The sequence below is a fragment of the Telmatherina bonti genome, assembly GCF_933228915.1.
Source record: "Telmatherina bonti genome assembly, chromosome: 3".
NCBI classification, from domain to species: domain Eukaryota; kingdom Metazoa; phylum Chordata; class Actinopteri; order Atheriniformes; family Telmatherinidae; genus Telmatherina; species Telmatherina bonti.
In genome coordinates this window covers 13,874,505-13,891,742 of record NC_136621.1, presented here as the reverse complement: position 1 = coordinate 13,891,742, position 17,238 = coordinate 13,874,505, and the positions used below count along the sequence as shown (strand labels likewise).

General features: G+C 39.6%; 1 protein-coding gene across 1 annotated transcript in view; it reads left to right on the top strand.

Moving 5' to 3' along the window:
* The window catches only part of LOC306774880 (protein AF-17-like), a gene marked incomplete at both ends in the record, with an annotated part of 32,453 nt that overhangs the window by 1,388 nt on the left and 13,827 nt on the right, over window positions 1-17,238 (top strand). Inside the window, 11 exons of the mRNA XM_079265058.1 lie at window positions 8-117; window positions 3,773-3,876; window positions 6,931-7,024; window positions 7,662-7,769; window positions 9,783-9,872; window positions 10,016-10,163; window positions 10,252-11,049; window positions 11,532-11,731; window positions 14,374-14,491; window positions 14,585-14,651; window positions 15,860-16,008. Coding sequence (XP_079121184.1) covers window positions 8-117; window positions 3,773-3,876; window positions 6,931-7,024; window positions 7,662-7,769; window positions 9,783-9,872; window positions 10,016-10,163; window positions 10,252-11,049; window positions 11,532-11,731; window positions 14,374-14,491; window positions 14,585-14,651; window positions 15,860-16,008 — 1,986 coding nt within the window. The remainder of the gene's footprint in view (window positions 1-7; window positions 118-3,772; window positions 3,877-6,930; window positions 7,025-7,661; window positions 7,770-9,782; window positions 9,873-10,015; window positions 10,164-10,251; window positions 11,050-11,531; window positions 11,732-14,373; window positions 14,492-14,584; window positions 14,652-15,859; window positions 16,009-17,238) is intronic.

The following is a 17,238-nucleotide window of genomic DNA, read 5'->3' as shown; positions in this document are numbered from 1 at the left end:
CGAATAGGCTGGGCCCACGTGGTGTGTGCGCTCTACATACCTGAGGTGCAGTTTGCCAATGTCCTCACCATGGAGCCCATCATCCTGCAGTATGTCCCACATGAGAGATACATCAAGGTACTGACACATTTTAAACATTTGTCTCCATCGGAGCAAAATGCTCTGCCTTATAAAACAAAACTTCACACTGTTTGTCTGTTTTTTAATATTTCAGTTGAGCTTATACAATAATCGGCAGGTATTGTTTTGGGTTCGTATCTAGAGCCCTGTTTTGGATTCACTCAATTTTACAGAACAATGTTAACAGAATAATCTTTTAACTTATGTATATTTTTAGCCAACAATTCTCATTTTTGTTCACATTCAGTTCCAAGTTCTTCTAATTTAATCCCTGAATTATGTCTGAGAAAAACAATAATTTGGTCTCAACAGTTAAATGTTTGTGTCAGGCAGGATGTTGTAATAACATTTACATCTTAATAATTAAATTAATGTATTTAGTTCTTTAAAATTAGCTAAATAAAGGCTAATAAAAGCAAATGAAAAACCTCCCGAGTGGATAATTCTCAGATTTATTCCTTTAGGCTCCTGTAATAAGCGAAAAAGAGAAATAGATTTTTCCATTGCAGTGTATTTATCAGACAAAAGCTGAAACAAATTTAAAACGTAGTGTCCAGAAAACTAAATCCTCACATACTACTTGCATAAGAATTAAGAGGGTAGGCAGCCACCAAGTGCTGCTAATAAAATACACAGATTAACTAATCATCATAAGTGAGAACATCTATCAAAGCAAAAGACTTCTCAGTTTCCTGATCTGTGTATTTATTAACACAACTCCAAGGAGGAAAGACACTAGAAATAATCTTTGAGATGCAAATGTTGCTGCCTATTAATCTGGGAAGGGTTATAAAGCCATTCCCAAACTTTCTGGAGTGCGTCATTCTGCAGATAAAAAGATTATTCACAAGTGGAAAACATTCAAGACAGCTGCCAGTGTTCCCAGGAGTGAACATCCCACACAAGTTCAGCCAAAAATCAGACTGAGACGTGCCTAAGAGCTGCGTCTCAGACTCTCCAGGTCCCATTAAGTATTTTAAATGTTCAAGTTCATGACAGTGTGATTGGAGAAAGACTGAAGAAGACTGGTTTGTTTGGAAAGGTTGCAGGCGAAAGTAAAATGAACATGACAGCATGGCTCAGGTTTGAAAGCTGCATATGAACCAACCACAAGCCTTCTGGATGTTTGGTCGGAATTGAAAGCAAATGGAGAAAGCCAGACTGTCTTGACAGCTTAAGCTTGACTGAAACTGGCTCATATTAGACAACGTTGGTTCCAAACACAGCAGCAGAAAAGAATCAAGATGTTGATGTGATCCGGTCAAGTCCAGATCTTAACCTCATTGAAATGCTGTGATGGGACGTTGAAAAGCAACAAGGTAAGGAGAGGTTAGCCTAAACACCTCCTCACTGCTTGGAGAGACTGATTATGTCATGCAGAAAACCCTTTTTTTCAGGTTATTGCTGCTAAAGGTGGTTCCACAACCTGCTGGATTGTGGGATGGATTTGGTTTTTAGACACTTCTTCTGCATATTATATTTGTTTTTGTTAAATAAAAACTAACAAAGTTTATTAGGTCATGAATTGTTCATCTTCATCTGAGATTGTATTCACATAATTTTAAGCTCTGACTAGAACCAGCTCATTTTATTATGGCCTGTTACACTAAACCTTGAGGAAGCTTTGCTTTCTTTTCAAACATGAATATATAATCCTGATAACCATTTTGTTTTTATTTTTTTATGTTTTTTACATCTGATAAAATGCTGTATAACATAGTAGGGCTGTGACGATATGCTTTTGTCCCGATTCGATTCCGATTTTTTTGGGGTGCCGATTCGATTTAAATTGCGATTCTCAAAATTCTTCAATATTGATGATTTTTGTAATTAAAAACAAAAAAATTTTGTATAAAACTTCTTTTTGCTAGTAATTGTTCTTTATTTCAATTAGGAAAAAACAACACAGTAGCCAGATCATCATTCCGCTCAAGTTAAAAGATCAATAAAACCAATGAAAATGCCAAAAATTTTATAGTGGATTAATTTTATTTATTTGGAAAAAAGGCAGCAAGTCATAAAACCAACTCGAAAGTAGCTTCAGAAAATCTTTCTGTAGATAGAAATGATTAACTTCAAAGTAAATTTCGGCCTTTACAAATCATACCAGTGATTGGAGGTGGTGTAACACATCATGATGCAATGCAGCGTCAACACGCGTGGGAAACAACACGAGCTCAGCTTTTTCCTCAACGGGAAAGGCTGTTCTTCTTAAAGTTCCTGCTCCCTCTCCACCTACACGTCCCGTAGAAACCCAGACCTGAGTGCTGCAGCATCATGTCTGCTCTCTGGAGGAGGTTGAAAGTCTTTCTGGGAAATGTGGGAGATTTCCAGCAGAGGCAGACGTAGATGAAGCAGGTTCCCTGAAGAGCAAAGGTGCACATGTAACAGAAGTAAAGACTAGACTGGAATATTTGTTGTGCTGTAGTGAATAGTCATGAGGTGATGAGTTGAAATTCACTCGGATGCTGAAGATTTGAATGTTCATGGCTTGTGGACTTTTGGTTCAGTAGCATAAAGACAATTATTTATACAAATCAGCATTGATAATTCAGAAATATCCCTACTTTGCAAAACAAATTGCTCAACCACAGCGTATTTCCATGCTGCTGTAACTGTTTCATATATCGACTATAAATGATGTTTGGAGCATTGTTAATAATTTGTTATGTGGCCCAGTGTGTACCTGGACTAGTGTGTGTGAGTGCATGTTTAAAACAATATAAATTACAGAAAAAGAATTACTATTAGATGCAGGAGCATCTATTGCCGCTGGTACCCGTGCACATGCTCGCATGTAAAAAGCACATGTGGGAGTGTTTGACTGCCCAGTGTCATATTACTCTATCAGCTACAGTAAATTACATCCAGCTTTCCCCCCAATCAGAGCCATTCATCCCGATTCTGCTGCCTGCATTCCTCCACAATGTCACAATGGACGGCGAAAACTCGAGAAGCCACTCTTCCTTTTTTACGTTATCGTTTCTGGTTGTGTCTCCGGCTTTTTATTTCGTCCGCTGTGGGATCATGGAGAGCAGAGTGGGTTGTGGAGAGTGGAGGAAAAAGAAAGAGAAAAAGTGAAACAGAGAGGGCTGAAGTGAGAAGGTAAAGAGCCTGCTGTTCCTTTGTCTCGCACCTGTTGCTAGGCCTCTTCTGCCCCCCGCCAGTCAGCCCTGCTCGCGGTGGAAAAGCAGAGCAAATACAAAAGCATATGTTGGGTTTGTTTGCTTTTGTACGCTCACATATGTTCTGTTGATGTGTTTGTGTAGTTGCTTGTCAGTCAAGAGGGGTGTACATTTTTTATGTGTTCATTATGTGTAATGTTATGTTCAAGAGAATCAGAAATTTAGATTTTTATCCCAATATTAGAATAAGAAAAAAAAAAAACATCCCCAAACATCTGGTCAACAGTTTTGTTGTACAAAGCCCTGAAGAAAATGTGTTCTCCTTGAAACCTCATCTGCAACAACTTCCTAATCATTTACAGTACAGCTGCAGCAGGACTTAAATGAAGAGTGATTGATTTTAATGACTAAATAACAGGAAGATACGAGGGCGCAACGGTTGCACTGGTATGGAAAAGCAATGCAGCGCCTGTTAATAATAATAATGATTGATATATCCGTGTCTCTGCACCTCATCTGCCCTGCAGACTTGTTATATCTGTGAGGACCATGGGCGGGAGAGCAAAGCAGCCTGTGGAGCCTGCATGACCTGCAACCGACAGGGCTGCAGACAAGCTTTCCACGTCACCTGGTGAGTGTTAAACAGTGTGGACTTTTATGTGTTGGAGTTTGTGTATGGTGGTGTTCTTCAAATGGGAATCATTTAAAAAGATTTTTTTATTTTTAATGTAGGAATATATCGACCCGCACATAGTCTGATTATGTTTGAAAGAAAAAGTCTACATACAACTAGTTACACACATTTGCACACACAGCTGCAGCATTTTCCAGAAAAAAAGTTTGTGAGGTTTGAATAATTTCTTGAACAAAAGAAATCAAATTTCAAACAAGTAATGAGACATAAACAGAAATCCTGTGTCTATATGAGTTGTCTGTCACCCAGAGTCGATATGTTATAGATTTCAAATTGAGCAGAAATCACAGCTACCAGCCTCTGGTTGTATTTCTTCCACTCTGAAACATGAAGCCAGTGGGATATTTTTTCTCATTCGTCAAGACAAAACTGTTCCGGCTCTTTAAAACTGGATGGGTTCTGTCTATGATCATCACTCTTAGTCAGACCAGATTCTGAGTCAGATCGGTGGACTTTGCTCATCCTGAGATGTTTCAGTGAGTGCTGTATTAGCAGTGTGTTGGTCAAAGACATAAACTTGTCCTTTAACAGTTCAACTCCATTATGGCTCTGTTTGGTTCAGAGCTGGTGCTGGAACCAGTTTCAGCTTGTCTCTATAAAGCATGCATGTGAAGCTCATTTTAATTCATGGCCTGCATACATCGCAGAATGAGCACAAATGAGTCAGACCAGTAAAATAACAGCATAATAACACATCCATAAATGACAAAAATCTGCATTTTTCTCTTATTTTAGTGCAAAGAAGTACATCAGGATGTTTATGTTTAATGAACTTTCTTTTTAGAAAACAAATTATGAACAAGGGGAAATTTCCTGAGAAAAATCATGGAAATGTCACAATATTTTGCCTCGTTCATCATCTACACATGCATCACAACTTACAAACCACAACGTTGTTTCTAAAATCACAGAACATGTCTGGAACTGGAATATATAGTATTTCACATGATCTTTCATTATTTTTCAAGATCTAAAATTTATTTTAAATATGCACTTGAACATTTTCACATCTGTGTAATAATCGTGCCCCCCCCCCCCCCCCCCCCCCCCCCCCCCGACTAATTTACCTCGAACACAAACTGAAGCCAGATTCATTCAGTTATCCCCCTTGCCTCCGAAATGTTTTATATTTTTACTCAAAAACAATTTAACCTCCTCAACAAATAAGGAATTGCAGTTATTTATATAAAATACATTGCAGTTAATGTCTTTTATGTTATTTTTTACTTTTATCAAAAGCATTCCACAGGCCCGATTGGACCCTCTGGCCCCCTGGTTTTGGCCCCCAGCCGTATGTTGGACACCCCTACAATAACAAATTTTCAAAAAACCTTTTTTTTCTACCTTTTTCTTCCACTGTTTTTCTAATCCTCAAGTCTCTTAAAGCATCTTTTCCAACATACTCAAACCTCCTTCTGGCCTATTCTGGGTTTTGGTGGAGGATCAGAGTGCAGGGAGACAATCTTTGGATCACAACGATTCAAACTGATGTCTTAATGTCATCAGTCTAATTTATAAACGCTGTCTTAAACAAAATTCAGTGTTTTTGAGCATGCGTGTTTACAACAGCATTGCAAACAGGTTTCAAAATCTCTAGTTTGAACCTGACCTAGAGATGCTAGATGATGACATTAATACACCAGACAATGATTTTGTTTGTTTATTTTTATATTATGTAGCTCCAAACCCAGCCTATGAACTTGTCATTGTGAATTTGCAGTATGCTGGGCTGCAGTTATAAGCACTGGTGGTATCAGCTTGTTTATGAGCAGTAAAATGAGAAAAACATCGAGGTCATGTTCTTCCACTGCTTTAAGTAGACTTGATGCTGCACTGGTTCTGAATTTTTATACATGTTAATAGCAGCATGATAACTTTTCTGGTTGGTTGGAAAACCCTTGACTAGGACAGGTTTTCCTTCAGAATTTACCTACAAATTACCACCATCCACCATTCCTACAATGCTGGACAAATACTCAAGAACTGTCCCACAGCATGATGCTGCCACCACCTTGTTTTACTCTGGAAATTTGTTCTGCTGGTGAAAAAAGCTGGTTAGTTTAATTTTATCATAGTAACGTGTCTTCCAGATGTTTTTTTTATACTCTGGACAACTCTTCCATTAAGTTCATGTTTTTAAGTTTATGGCCGAAAAGTTCCTGTGTCAGCAGTTCAGTCTGTATCGTGGTATTTTACAGCTACTTCAGGCTTTCATGCACTACTTTATCGCCTGCAGTAATAAGCAGCCCTTTCATGCAAAACATCTATACGTATGAGAAAGAGCTAACTTTGCATGAGAAAGTGGCCCATGTTGCACAACAAACCCTACTGCACATGCTCAAAACCTCGCTAGGTGTTCACATCCTTCCATGCGACAACTATTTTCCGCTGCTTAACGACATTCATGCCCGAGCAGGACGTTGTTCTCTTTTATCTGCTCAGGAATCATACTGACTTTTATAGTTTAGGGAAGAAGTCCAACAACTGGATTGAACACCTCCTTCTATTTTAGGCATGGTCATAAATATGTGGAAGTCCATCCTGACTTTGATTGACAGCTATTATAACACAATGATCATAGTTTGTATATCCTTGTTGCACCTTTGGCAGAAACTGAGATTGACTCCCAAATTTCACACAGATGAGCTTAATTTAAACTAATTTTAATGACTTCTGAAGGGAGTGGGTGGCATCAGTCTCAATTTAAAGCAAAAAGGGGGGATAAAACATCAATGTAGTTTTTTAATTTTTTAAATTATTTTTATTTTACCTGAACCAGTATGGAGTATTTAGTGTGAGTATTTAAATTCCAGGTTGTGGTGTCAGTATTCAGATCGTTATGGAGGACTGGATTCCACAGATCTGGCATTTAATCCAAAGATGTGGTGATCTCTATTGGAAGCTCTCAGGCGAAAATGAGCCGTTTTTGTCTGAGTGTTTTTATCAGTGTGCCTGTTTAAACCTGGCTCTCCTTTATGATGCTGTGCTCAGCGCTCAGATGGCTGGTCTGCTGTGTGAGGAGGAAGGTCCAGAAGCTGACAACGTGAAATATTGTGGCTACTGCAAGCACCACTACAACAAAATGGTAAGAAAGATTAGAATAACTTTTCCTTTTTTTTTTAAGCATCTCAGATCACAATAAGGATCAGTCTCGTCCTGATTGCAAGATTGTTTTATAAATTTTTGTTTCCAAGGTTTAATGAATTCTCTTTTAGGTGAGGTCAAACCATCAACTCGTTGCTTAATCATCTCTCAGTGGCAGCATGGCTGTGTAATCTCACAGTTGCTGTTTAGTAAATAGTTTTTGGATAAATCAGATAAGAAGTGAAAATGTGAAGAAGTTTAAAAGAGGCGGTAGGTGTTGTTGGAGTTGTGTGACATCTTGTGTGAAGTATCTCATGTCTAAAAGCTACTCGGTGCCGCTCCATCTGGAGGAAGAATGCATCGCCATCTGAAAGAACTATAACCTGATAAACTTTATTGCAGCTACATTACAGTGATGTACTGTGGATATTCCCACTGCATCACACTTGTTTAGACTCTGAACTGCAAAGGCATCTGTAGCAACACCGTCTTTAGCAAATAGTCTGGTTCAGAATACTATGGACCTCATTTTGTGCACACAGTCCACATGATTACTTCATACACCCCTACCTATTAAATAATATTGATCTTGATGCTGTGATGCAGAATAAGACTGAACGTCTGTTTGGTTTTCACAGCAGAAAAAGTTGCGCTCCAGTGAAAACACGAGTAGCTCCTTCAGCCATTCCAGGGGGCGTTCTAGCTCTCCATCACAGGAGAAACATTACCATCACAAGCAGAGGAAGGTAAGCACAACCGTGGTCGGGATTATGGGTTCTGGTTTAGGAAGATTTCTACCTGGGAAAAATGACCCAGACAGCCATGAAAAGAGCTGGTAGGATTATTAATAATCTCTTCAGGCTGGGAAACACTAAACCATCCGTCATAATAACTTTTACACATGAACTGAATGTGTCAGTGTCACATGTGATTCACCTCGCTGCTGACTTTCTGCAGCGCTTTGAGACTGCGAATAACATATACGCGTCATTTTCAACTTGGTGCAGGTGTGAACTGCAGTCACATGACCAGACACACATCAACGACGGGCTCATTCGACATTAGCTGCTTAAAGAAAGATTACATTATTAAAAAATAATTCTATTTATAATAATATAATTACCAATAATAATTACCAGCGTTTCCTTCTATGTTTTTACCATCAATAAAGAGCTGCAGGACTAAGTGGTTTATTCTCAGTGTCTGAGCTGAATGATACAGAAGAAAAAAAACATTTGACAGTGTTATATAGTTTCTTCTGCTCCCATCCACTGTGAGTGCAGCATGTTTGTTAACTTAAAATATATTTTTATGGCCACACAGCAAGTAAAATGTACCGACAAAATTATTTTAAAAATGTGTCTGGTGCTGCAGGCTGACACAGCTCACACAGCTGTGACAGTGGAGATGATTTCATCCGGGGACATAAAGTCTATATAACACTGACTCTTTAATAAATTAAAAAAATTTTAATTGCTTCCATCCACTCCTCTGGTTTTATTTATCATTCCTCTGGTATTATTCATTATGTATGAATTAGTATGCTGGTGTCTCAGGTGGTTAGAATTTGTAACACTACTGACTTATACAGTCCAGTTCTACACAAATTACAAATATGCACACTTATTTAAAGTATATCTTTATTGAAAATGACTTGTTTTTCTTAATGTTCAAGTTGCTTACATAATTTTTTAAGTTGTTTTAAGATCTTTTATCTTGAGAAGGACTGAAAGTAAATAAATATGAGGGTCAGCAGGGTGTGTGGGAGCACACTGACCTGATCTTTCACTCTGTGGTATTTTTTAAGTTTTCTTTTCTTGATTTGAATCCGCAACCTTGATAATAGACAGTTATAAGATTAGATAGAACTTAATTTGACTTATTGTCTACATTTTGTCCATAACCTTAAGCTTAATTTACGCAGAACTTGCTAAAAATGAAAGTTTTTATCACATGACTGCTGCTGTTTAACATACAAACTTCTATTGAACTAGTTTGTGTTGCATATTGTTTATTTTGCACCTTGGTCCTGGAACACTCTCCAGGGTTTATACTGGTTGATTTAATGCTTCATTTAGCCAAAGTTTGCAAACACTACTCTTAAAATGTTTTTATGTGTTTTGCACCTGTTTTATAGTTGATTTAACTGTTTTATTGTTTGCTGTGTTTTCTGAGTTGATTGTTATGGTCTGCTTTTATGGCCAGCTTCTCCTCATGAAAGAGAAAGTAGCCTCAAGAGACTTCCTGGTTAAACAAGGGTTAAATCAATACATATCTACACTCTGTCAATCAGTTTGTTAGAGGCGTAAAACCAGCACTAGTTTGGACAGTCTTTTGGTGTCATCATGGTGTAGATTCAACAAAATGTTGTAGAAAAAAAGGAACTATCTCAAACTGGATATTTTCTCTTTTTCAGACCATTATCTGTAAAGTTTGATATGAAAATCCCAGTAGATCAAATCTGAGTAGAAAATATGTGCCCTCTTCAGCCCTTCCTCTTACTCCCAGTGTGATTTGAAAGAAACCTCCGTTACCAGTGCAAACAACCAATCAGATTGAGAGGGAGCCTTTAATCAGGTTGTGTCAGGGCAGCTGTAGACGTTACCATGGTCACCAGTTTGCACATACATGACCACTCACTCTTAGAAGTCGGGGTTTGGAGCCAGAGCTGAAGCACAGCAGAGAGCGAAGGGGAGGGGCTTGTTACTGGAACCAAAATGATGCCTTACTGGGAATAAAGTGTTTGTTTGTGTTTCCAGAGTCATAAGGACAAGATTCGGCAAAAAGAGCGGCACAAGAAGTCCTCTGACAACCTGAGCTCCTCCCTGACAACAAACAGCATAGAAAAGGTACAAGAATCCAAACCACAGGTGACTGGAGGCGTGGCGGTCACTGTGGGATGGACGTTAACATCAGCACCTGTTTACGTTTTTCCATGTGTTGCCAGATTTGTTCAGCTTGGTTTGGTTCTGACCCACATGTGTTGGTACAGATCTCCTCCAGTCATCACAGCAGCAAGGACAGCGAAGGGAAGTCAAAGAAGCTGAGCTCCCACAGTCATGGTCATCACAGTAAGAAGACTGGAAGCACTGGCAAGAGCTGCTCCTCCTCCTCCTGCTCCTCCAGTCCGTTTAACACCGGTATGAAAGCCTAATGTGACAGTTGGGGGGGGGGGGGGGGGGGGTTGTGGTGTTTGTGTTTGACTGTAGCTCGATGTGTCTCCTGAAGGAGGCACGCTGTCTACTGCTCAGGACTTCCATCAGTTTTCATCTTCTTCCCGCCTGGACCAAAGCCGCGGAGGCGACGACCACAGCGGCGAAGAGCGTAAGGAACGTCACAAGAGGTCTGCAGTTCACGAGGAGCGAGAGGAGGACGAAAAGGAAGACGACAAAGATGAGGAGGATGAAGAGGAAGAGGAGCAGGATACTAAATACCACCATAAGCCACCAGCGCTGACTCCCGCTGATGGCCCACTAGCAGGGTCACAGAGTCACGACAGGTCAGAGAGCAACTCCAGCCCCTTCGAGAACAAGGTGACTATCTCCACCTTCGGCTCCATCATGCGCATCACCTCTTCGTCCGGACTGGGCAGCAGCACGAAGATCCGCAAGATCACCACATCAGGCGACTACAAGCCCTCCAAGTCTCTGTGCAAGCCGTCGCAGCTCAGCACACCACCTATATTAGAAGAGGCTGACCTGAAGGAAAAGGCCACGCCTCCTTTGCTGCCCCGCGAGAGGAGACACCGCGGCAACAAGAAGAGCCGCCACGGTCCCGGACGCCCACGGGGGAGCAAGAACCGTGAGAGGAGGGAGGAAGATCATCACCACCACCATCACCACACGGCACCTCCTCCCCCTGCCTTAACCTCCTCACTCTACACAAGCCCGTCCTCCGTGCCCCAACCCACCTTCCACTCGACTCTTCTTCCCACCACCACCTCTTCCTCTGCATCGTCTTTCTCCTCCTCCTCCTCCTCGGCTGGGAGTTTTTCTACAGGCCGCAGCAACTCGCTGCTCAGCTCCGGTGAGTCTGAGCAAGTGGGCGTATGTGGTAACCCCTCTAACTTCCTGTGTGTGTGTGTGTGTGTGTGTGTGTGTGTGTGTGTGTGTGTGCGTGCGCGCGCGCGTGTGTGTGTGTGTGTCTGTTTAGAGGAACAAAACTGCACTGTTATCTGTTTGTTCCCTGGTGTTTTCATTTGCGGCGTGGCTCTAAAGTGTTTAAATATTTCCATGACACACAGCTTCTTATCTGTGTTTTAGGACCTCACTGCGTTTCCAACAAGGTGCTTGGAGAGAAAACCAAGCAGGTCACGCAGATTTAAGATTTTCTAACTCTGCTATTCCTTCTGCGTGAGGCAGAGATGTTGTCCTAGATAGTGGTTTCTATGCGCGCTACACGTTTTCTGACCTATTTTCAGAGTCTCGGAAACTCTCAGAGGGTCGACGTATGTTAGTCTCACAACTTGTCATGAGGAAATGATGATTTTATTTCTTTCTGTCATTCAGGCATTTACTCCAGTCTCAAGGACCCTCTCACACTGGGCGGGGGTGTCTGCAGCACCCCTCTCTCGATGGGTGGAGGGGTGTGTAGCACCTCCTTGTCCCTGGGAGGGGGCATGTGTAGCACTCCTCTCTCCTCAGGACTCCTTCCATCCCACGTCTCTTTGCTGTCTCTTCCATCAGTAAACACTGTCTCAAACACACAGGTACGTCTGCGGACTATTCACACGTTTCAGGTGTTTAGATCAGATCTGTTCGGACGTCACCAGTCTGTTAATATGGGGGCCCTGTAGATTGTTTCTACCCTGCCGTCCCAGTTCTGGTTTTGCTGAATGTTTAAACAGAGTTTTTCTTCTCCACTGTTTCCCACTATTTGCTCAGGACAGAAGACCGAACCAGAAAGATTCATGCAATCTGTTGGTTTCCTTAGTTTGGCTTTTTTTTTTCTTTTTTTTTTCATAAACAGGGTTTGTCTGAACCTTAGGGCTGTGACGATATGCTTTTCTCCCGATTCGATTGGATTACGATTTTTTTTGGGTGGCATTTCTATTTAAATTGTGATGCTCACAATTCTTCAATATTGCTGTTTTTTGTAGATTAAAAACAAAATAAATGTATAAAACTTGTCATTTTTCTTGATTTCAACTAGGAAAGAAACAACACAGCCCCTAAACCCTTATTCTGCTGCTATAATGCCCAAGAAGACAAGTAAAAAGATCAATAAAAACAATAATAATATTTTTATTTATCTGAAAAAAAAATAAAAATTAAATTGTGAAGCAAAAAAATACTGATTTTCAATTCGATGTTCCCACCCCGACTGAACTCAGTTATTAATAATTAGACACACTCATCCAACAATGAGCAATCCTTTCTCATCATCATTCTGTCAATACTTGGCTTTAGGTTAAAAATACTGAAACAAAAACAGCAGAAACTATTTAAATACCACGTTTACACTTTTTCTCCCAGGTGATTTTTTGCTATTTACTGAGGTTTATACTATTTACCTGCTGTCCTCAGAAAACCAGCTCGAAATCAGCTGGTTTTCGGCGCCACTGTGCATCAAAAACATCTCGGCTTTATTTCAGCCTCAGATATTTATCTTATCAGACAGACATTGAACTTTCTGCTCTGTTACTGATCTTTGGCTGTCTCTGATTGGACATTACCGCCTCGTACCAATATAGAGGTCTCTTAGCAACATAGTAGGGATAGTGATCTTTTTATGATATACAATGGTGTTACCATGGATCATGCACTGTCAATTTGCCATATTGGGTCTGAATCAAATCTGTATGTTGCAGCTGGATTATAAATCTCTTGGATGGGATATAATTGCCTGCAAAACATTCATAGATCTCTTAAAGGTTAAGCTGTAATGCACTTTACTCTTCCTGGGAAATTGTTAACAGCATAAATGACACCGGATTTCCAACAGAGTTTTAAGGCTCCCTGACGTGATTTAGTCATGAATTAGTGTGATATTAACAAACCCAAGCAAAGTCAATTTTATTTATAAAGCACTTTAAAAACCGCAGCCATGGGCCAAAGTTCTAACCATAGGAGTAAAATGGCTTAAAATAAGTAAAATGCATGAAATAAACCTAAATAAATAAACAGGAACTGAGTTCTGTTGTGCTGTGCAGAAATCTCTGGTAGTCTGAGTAACAGAGTAATGAACATATATATTCATCTTTAAAGACATATTGTATGAAATTAAGAAACCGTTATGTTTGTGGTTTTCCATTGCTGTTGTTGATGTATATCTAGAAGATGTAAGATAAGAAATGGTAATTGAGGTGGTTTTGCTTTTTTCAAAGATACACGCTAACTTTGCTAATCTCCTCTGAGCTGCTTCTGTTCTCCAATAGCAAACAATAAACCGACATGACAGCTCTGCGATGAGAATCTCACCACACTTACACTCAGAAGCAATGCAGGTCTGTAGCACTAAACCACAAAAGTGTTCATTACATTGTCTACTTACATCTGTTTAGATTGTTCTTCCAATACAATCTCATCATAATGTCACACAGAGAGGATGCAGCACATTTTTTGTGTGTTTGGATATAAAATATTGTTTTATTTCCAAGGTTTGTCCCTTGGAAAAGACTGAAAAAAGATGTTTTTTTTTTAAAAAAAAAAAGTTTTGTCACGGGCTGACTCTTATCTGAACAAAAGATAGTTTTTTTTTCCAGAATGGATCAATAAAATTGAGCATACCTTAAAAAATGTGGCTGTGAGTAATTATGGAATGAGTTACCACTTTTTTTTTTACATAAAGGATGGTCCAAGATTTTCTACAAAAATAATAGGAGCAAGTTGACTTTTAGATTCTTTTGTTTTGTTTTTTTTTTACCTCCTCCAGCTTTGTTTTCCAGTTATGATAAACATTTCTATTAAATTACAACCAGTAGCATCTTCAAGCCAGTTAAAGAAAGAGCGTCTGATTTGCATTATTTTTTTGTGGCTATTTAAATCAATAATTCTGATTTGCTTCACTGGAGACAGTGATGCATCCATAAGAAAGATCCTACAAACAGGAAAGGTGAGAAGCAGAAAGCCTGAGGAACTGTTCGCTTTGGAAACAAGCTGAATCCACGTCTAACCATGTTTCTGCAGCAGCTAGTAACTGGTGTATTACCAATGCATGCAGTACAGAAAATCTTTGTTCACACTAGAAAGCAGCGGTGCAACATGTGGTGTGCGATTCTTCAATGGAAAGATTTGTCTTTGTGATTGTTTACATCAGGTGCTTGATAGCAGGGTTAGTTTGAACAGATTTGTATTTTATTAACTAAAGATGCTTTTTGACCGTCTGGAGTTAACGTTTACCGTCTTGTAGGTCCATCCAGGTTCCAGCACCTCCTTCAGCCTGACCTCCTCTCAGCCTTTCGCCAGCTGTCTGTCCACCGCACCGACACTGCCGCCACTACTGAGCCAAGCCCAGACCTCACTGCCAGGTGAGAGGAAGGACAGCTTGGCATATCCGCCTCCCTCCACACATGGGCCTTTTGGCAAACATGACTTCATGAAGTATTTGTCTCCATCCTCAGAGTCTGACCTCGATGACTGTCGCTTCCCATGTCAGGGGAACTCGCCAAGAGAGAGTCTTTCCTCGCAGTATGTCCCAACATTTACTCTCTTATCAATATTGATTTTTGTTTGAAGTCCTGAACAAACAGCAAGATTTGTGTTCTTCCTTTGTGCTCCTGACAGAAACAGAGCATTTTTCACAATGAACCCATGTTGTTGTTGTTATTATTATTATTATTATTATTATTATTATTATTATTAATAATAATAATAATAATAACAATAATAATAATAATGGGATAATTCGGATTATAAAGATTAAATCTTTATATTAATGTTATAATCATGAATTTATTTACAACTATTAAAAAAATTATTAAAATACTGGAAAAAATTGTGAAAAAATACAAAATGTAAAAGATTAAATGAAATACTATTGAATTTGAGATAAATGAATCACAATAAATAACAGATAAATATTGTCAAAATTCAGTATATAAATATAAGTCAATAAAAGCAAAGAAATAATAAGAATAAATTTATAAGATAAAAGAAAACAAGGCTAAGAATGGTTTGTCACAAATTTATGACACCATGCAACAATGGATTAAACATAACATTGAAAATGATTGGGACTTTTTCATAAAATAACAAACAAACAAACAGCTCTTTAAATGGAAAATGTTTGAAAAATAATCAAAATAAATGTAATCTATTATTATTATTATTATCATCATCATCATCTTGAGGTCATTCCTGGGTCTGGTGATTTGATTATGAACCAAATAAGGAAACCTATGTTCATTTTTCAATGTAAGATATTCCTAACCAGAATGTAGTCATTATCTCTTGAATATTTCAGGCAAAACTGTCTGCAGAAAACATTATAAAGGCCCAGTAAGATGGCTGAGACTAGTGTGAAATTATCATGTCTGGCTGGCCAAGTCCAACTCCTTATAATAATAAAATCAGAAAATGAAATCATTTAAAAACAAGGACAAGTGTTTTATCCTTCTTGAATTACGGTCTGGAAGACGTAAACACATCATTTCACAACATACTGATTGAAAAAGTTAGATAATAACTTAGATAATAATGTGATATAAACAATTTTAATTGTGACTTTTTATTTTTTGTTTAAATAAACAACTAAACATACAAACGTTATGGCTACTCCACAACAAACAATCATGACAAGATGGTTTAGTTGTTAAGTGCTAGTGTGAATTAGAGACCAAATGTAGGCCACAGTGAACTCACTGCTGTCTAACATGTATGTCCTCCTCCTCTCCCAGGTCTCCCATGAGCTGTCTTCCTCTTCTGTTTGACCAGAGAGACGGGTTGGGCTCCGGAGTCCGAACCCGCCCTGAGAACGTCCCACCTGCCAGCTCCCACATCGAGCTCCTGTTGGAAAAACATGGAAATGGAGAGATGGGAGTCAACAGTGAGTTAGCTGATAATGCATCATATTTAGGTGTCCCTTGGCGCCTTTGAATGAACAGAATCTGAGAAGAGAAACTAACAAACGATGATGAGGAGGAAGCACATGAAGCTTCATTCTTTGTAAAACAATAGGAACATCTGTGAGACTTTAAATATGTTGTACTCAATTTGCACATTTTTATTCATCTCCACGCTGTCGGTTCCTCTTTGTGCACACAACCTGCTGTGATCCACAGATGATAAACGTACCTGCGACTGAAAGATATGCAGCTGTGACAACATTCAGCACAACTCCAGATGCTTTGTTGGTTCTCTTTATTTCATTTCTTCTCTCAGACATTTTTTATTTTCTTCTGATCAACAGAAAAAGCTTGTTTTCTTGTCTTTAATTTGCTTCTTTTTATTTCCACACATCTCACTGTCTTCATTTTTCATCATGCCCAGCGGGAATGATGAGCAGCTCGTGCAGAGGGGGCGGGAACTTGTAGGGAGCCTAAATGGATATATTATAATTTACTAATTTTAATTAATATTAATTTTTGTCGAGGGGTCAAAAATAGGTTTTTGGTGGAGAGTAAAATGTTGATATTTTACACATACGTTTAAAACGCGATGTAAAACAGAACAGTAGCACTGCAAAGCAGGATGGGAAATATGCAAATGAGCCACCCAGAGGGCCAATCACAGCAACTGCTACAGACCCTTGTAGGAAAAATGCACTGAAACCCAAACAGCTTCTGCAGCAGAGCATCCAGCGGCGTTTAAAAAAAACCCCAAAAGAATCAAATGTTTTTGTTGCACCGCAGTCGTGTCAAGCGCTCGCTGCCATCAGGTGTCGTTTGTGAAACAAGTGCAGGTGGAAAGAAGGCAATATTTATAACATCATGACAGTCTAGACCTCTGTGAGACTACAACTATGTAAAAGTCCCCGCCGCCGCAGGAGAAAGTTGCTGCACGGCTTTTCCAGGAAAGTCTTAATAGATCCTAGACCCAGCTTAGGAACCAGTTGAGAGGAACCAGTTGAGGTGGCTCGGGCATCTGGTCAGGATGCCTCCTGAGATATAATCCCTCCAGCGTGTCCTGGACGCCTCCCTGGTGAGGTGTTCCGGGCACGTCCCTCTGGGAGCAGACCCCGGGGAAGACCCAGGATGCGCTGGAGGGATTATATCTCTCAGCTGGCCTGGGAACGCCTCGGGACCCCCCCACAGAGTTGACAAATATGGCTGGGGAG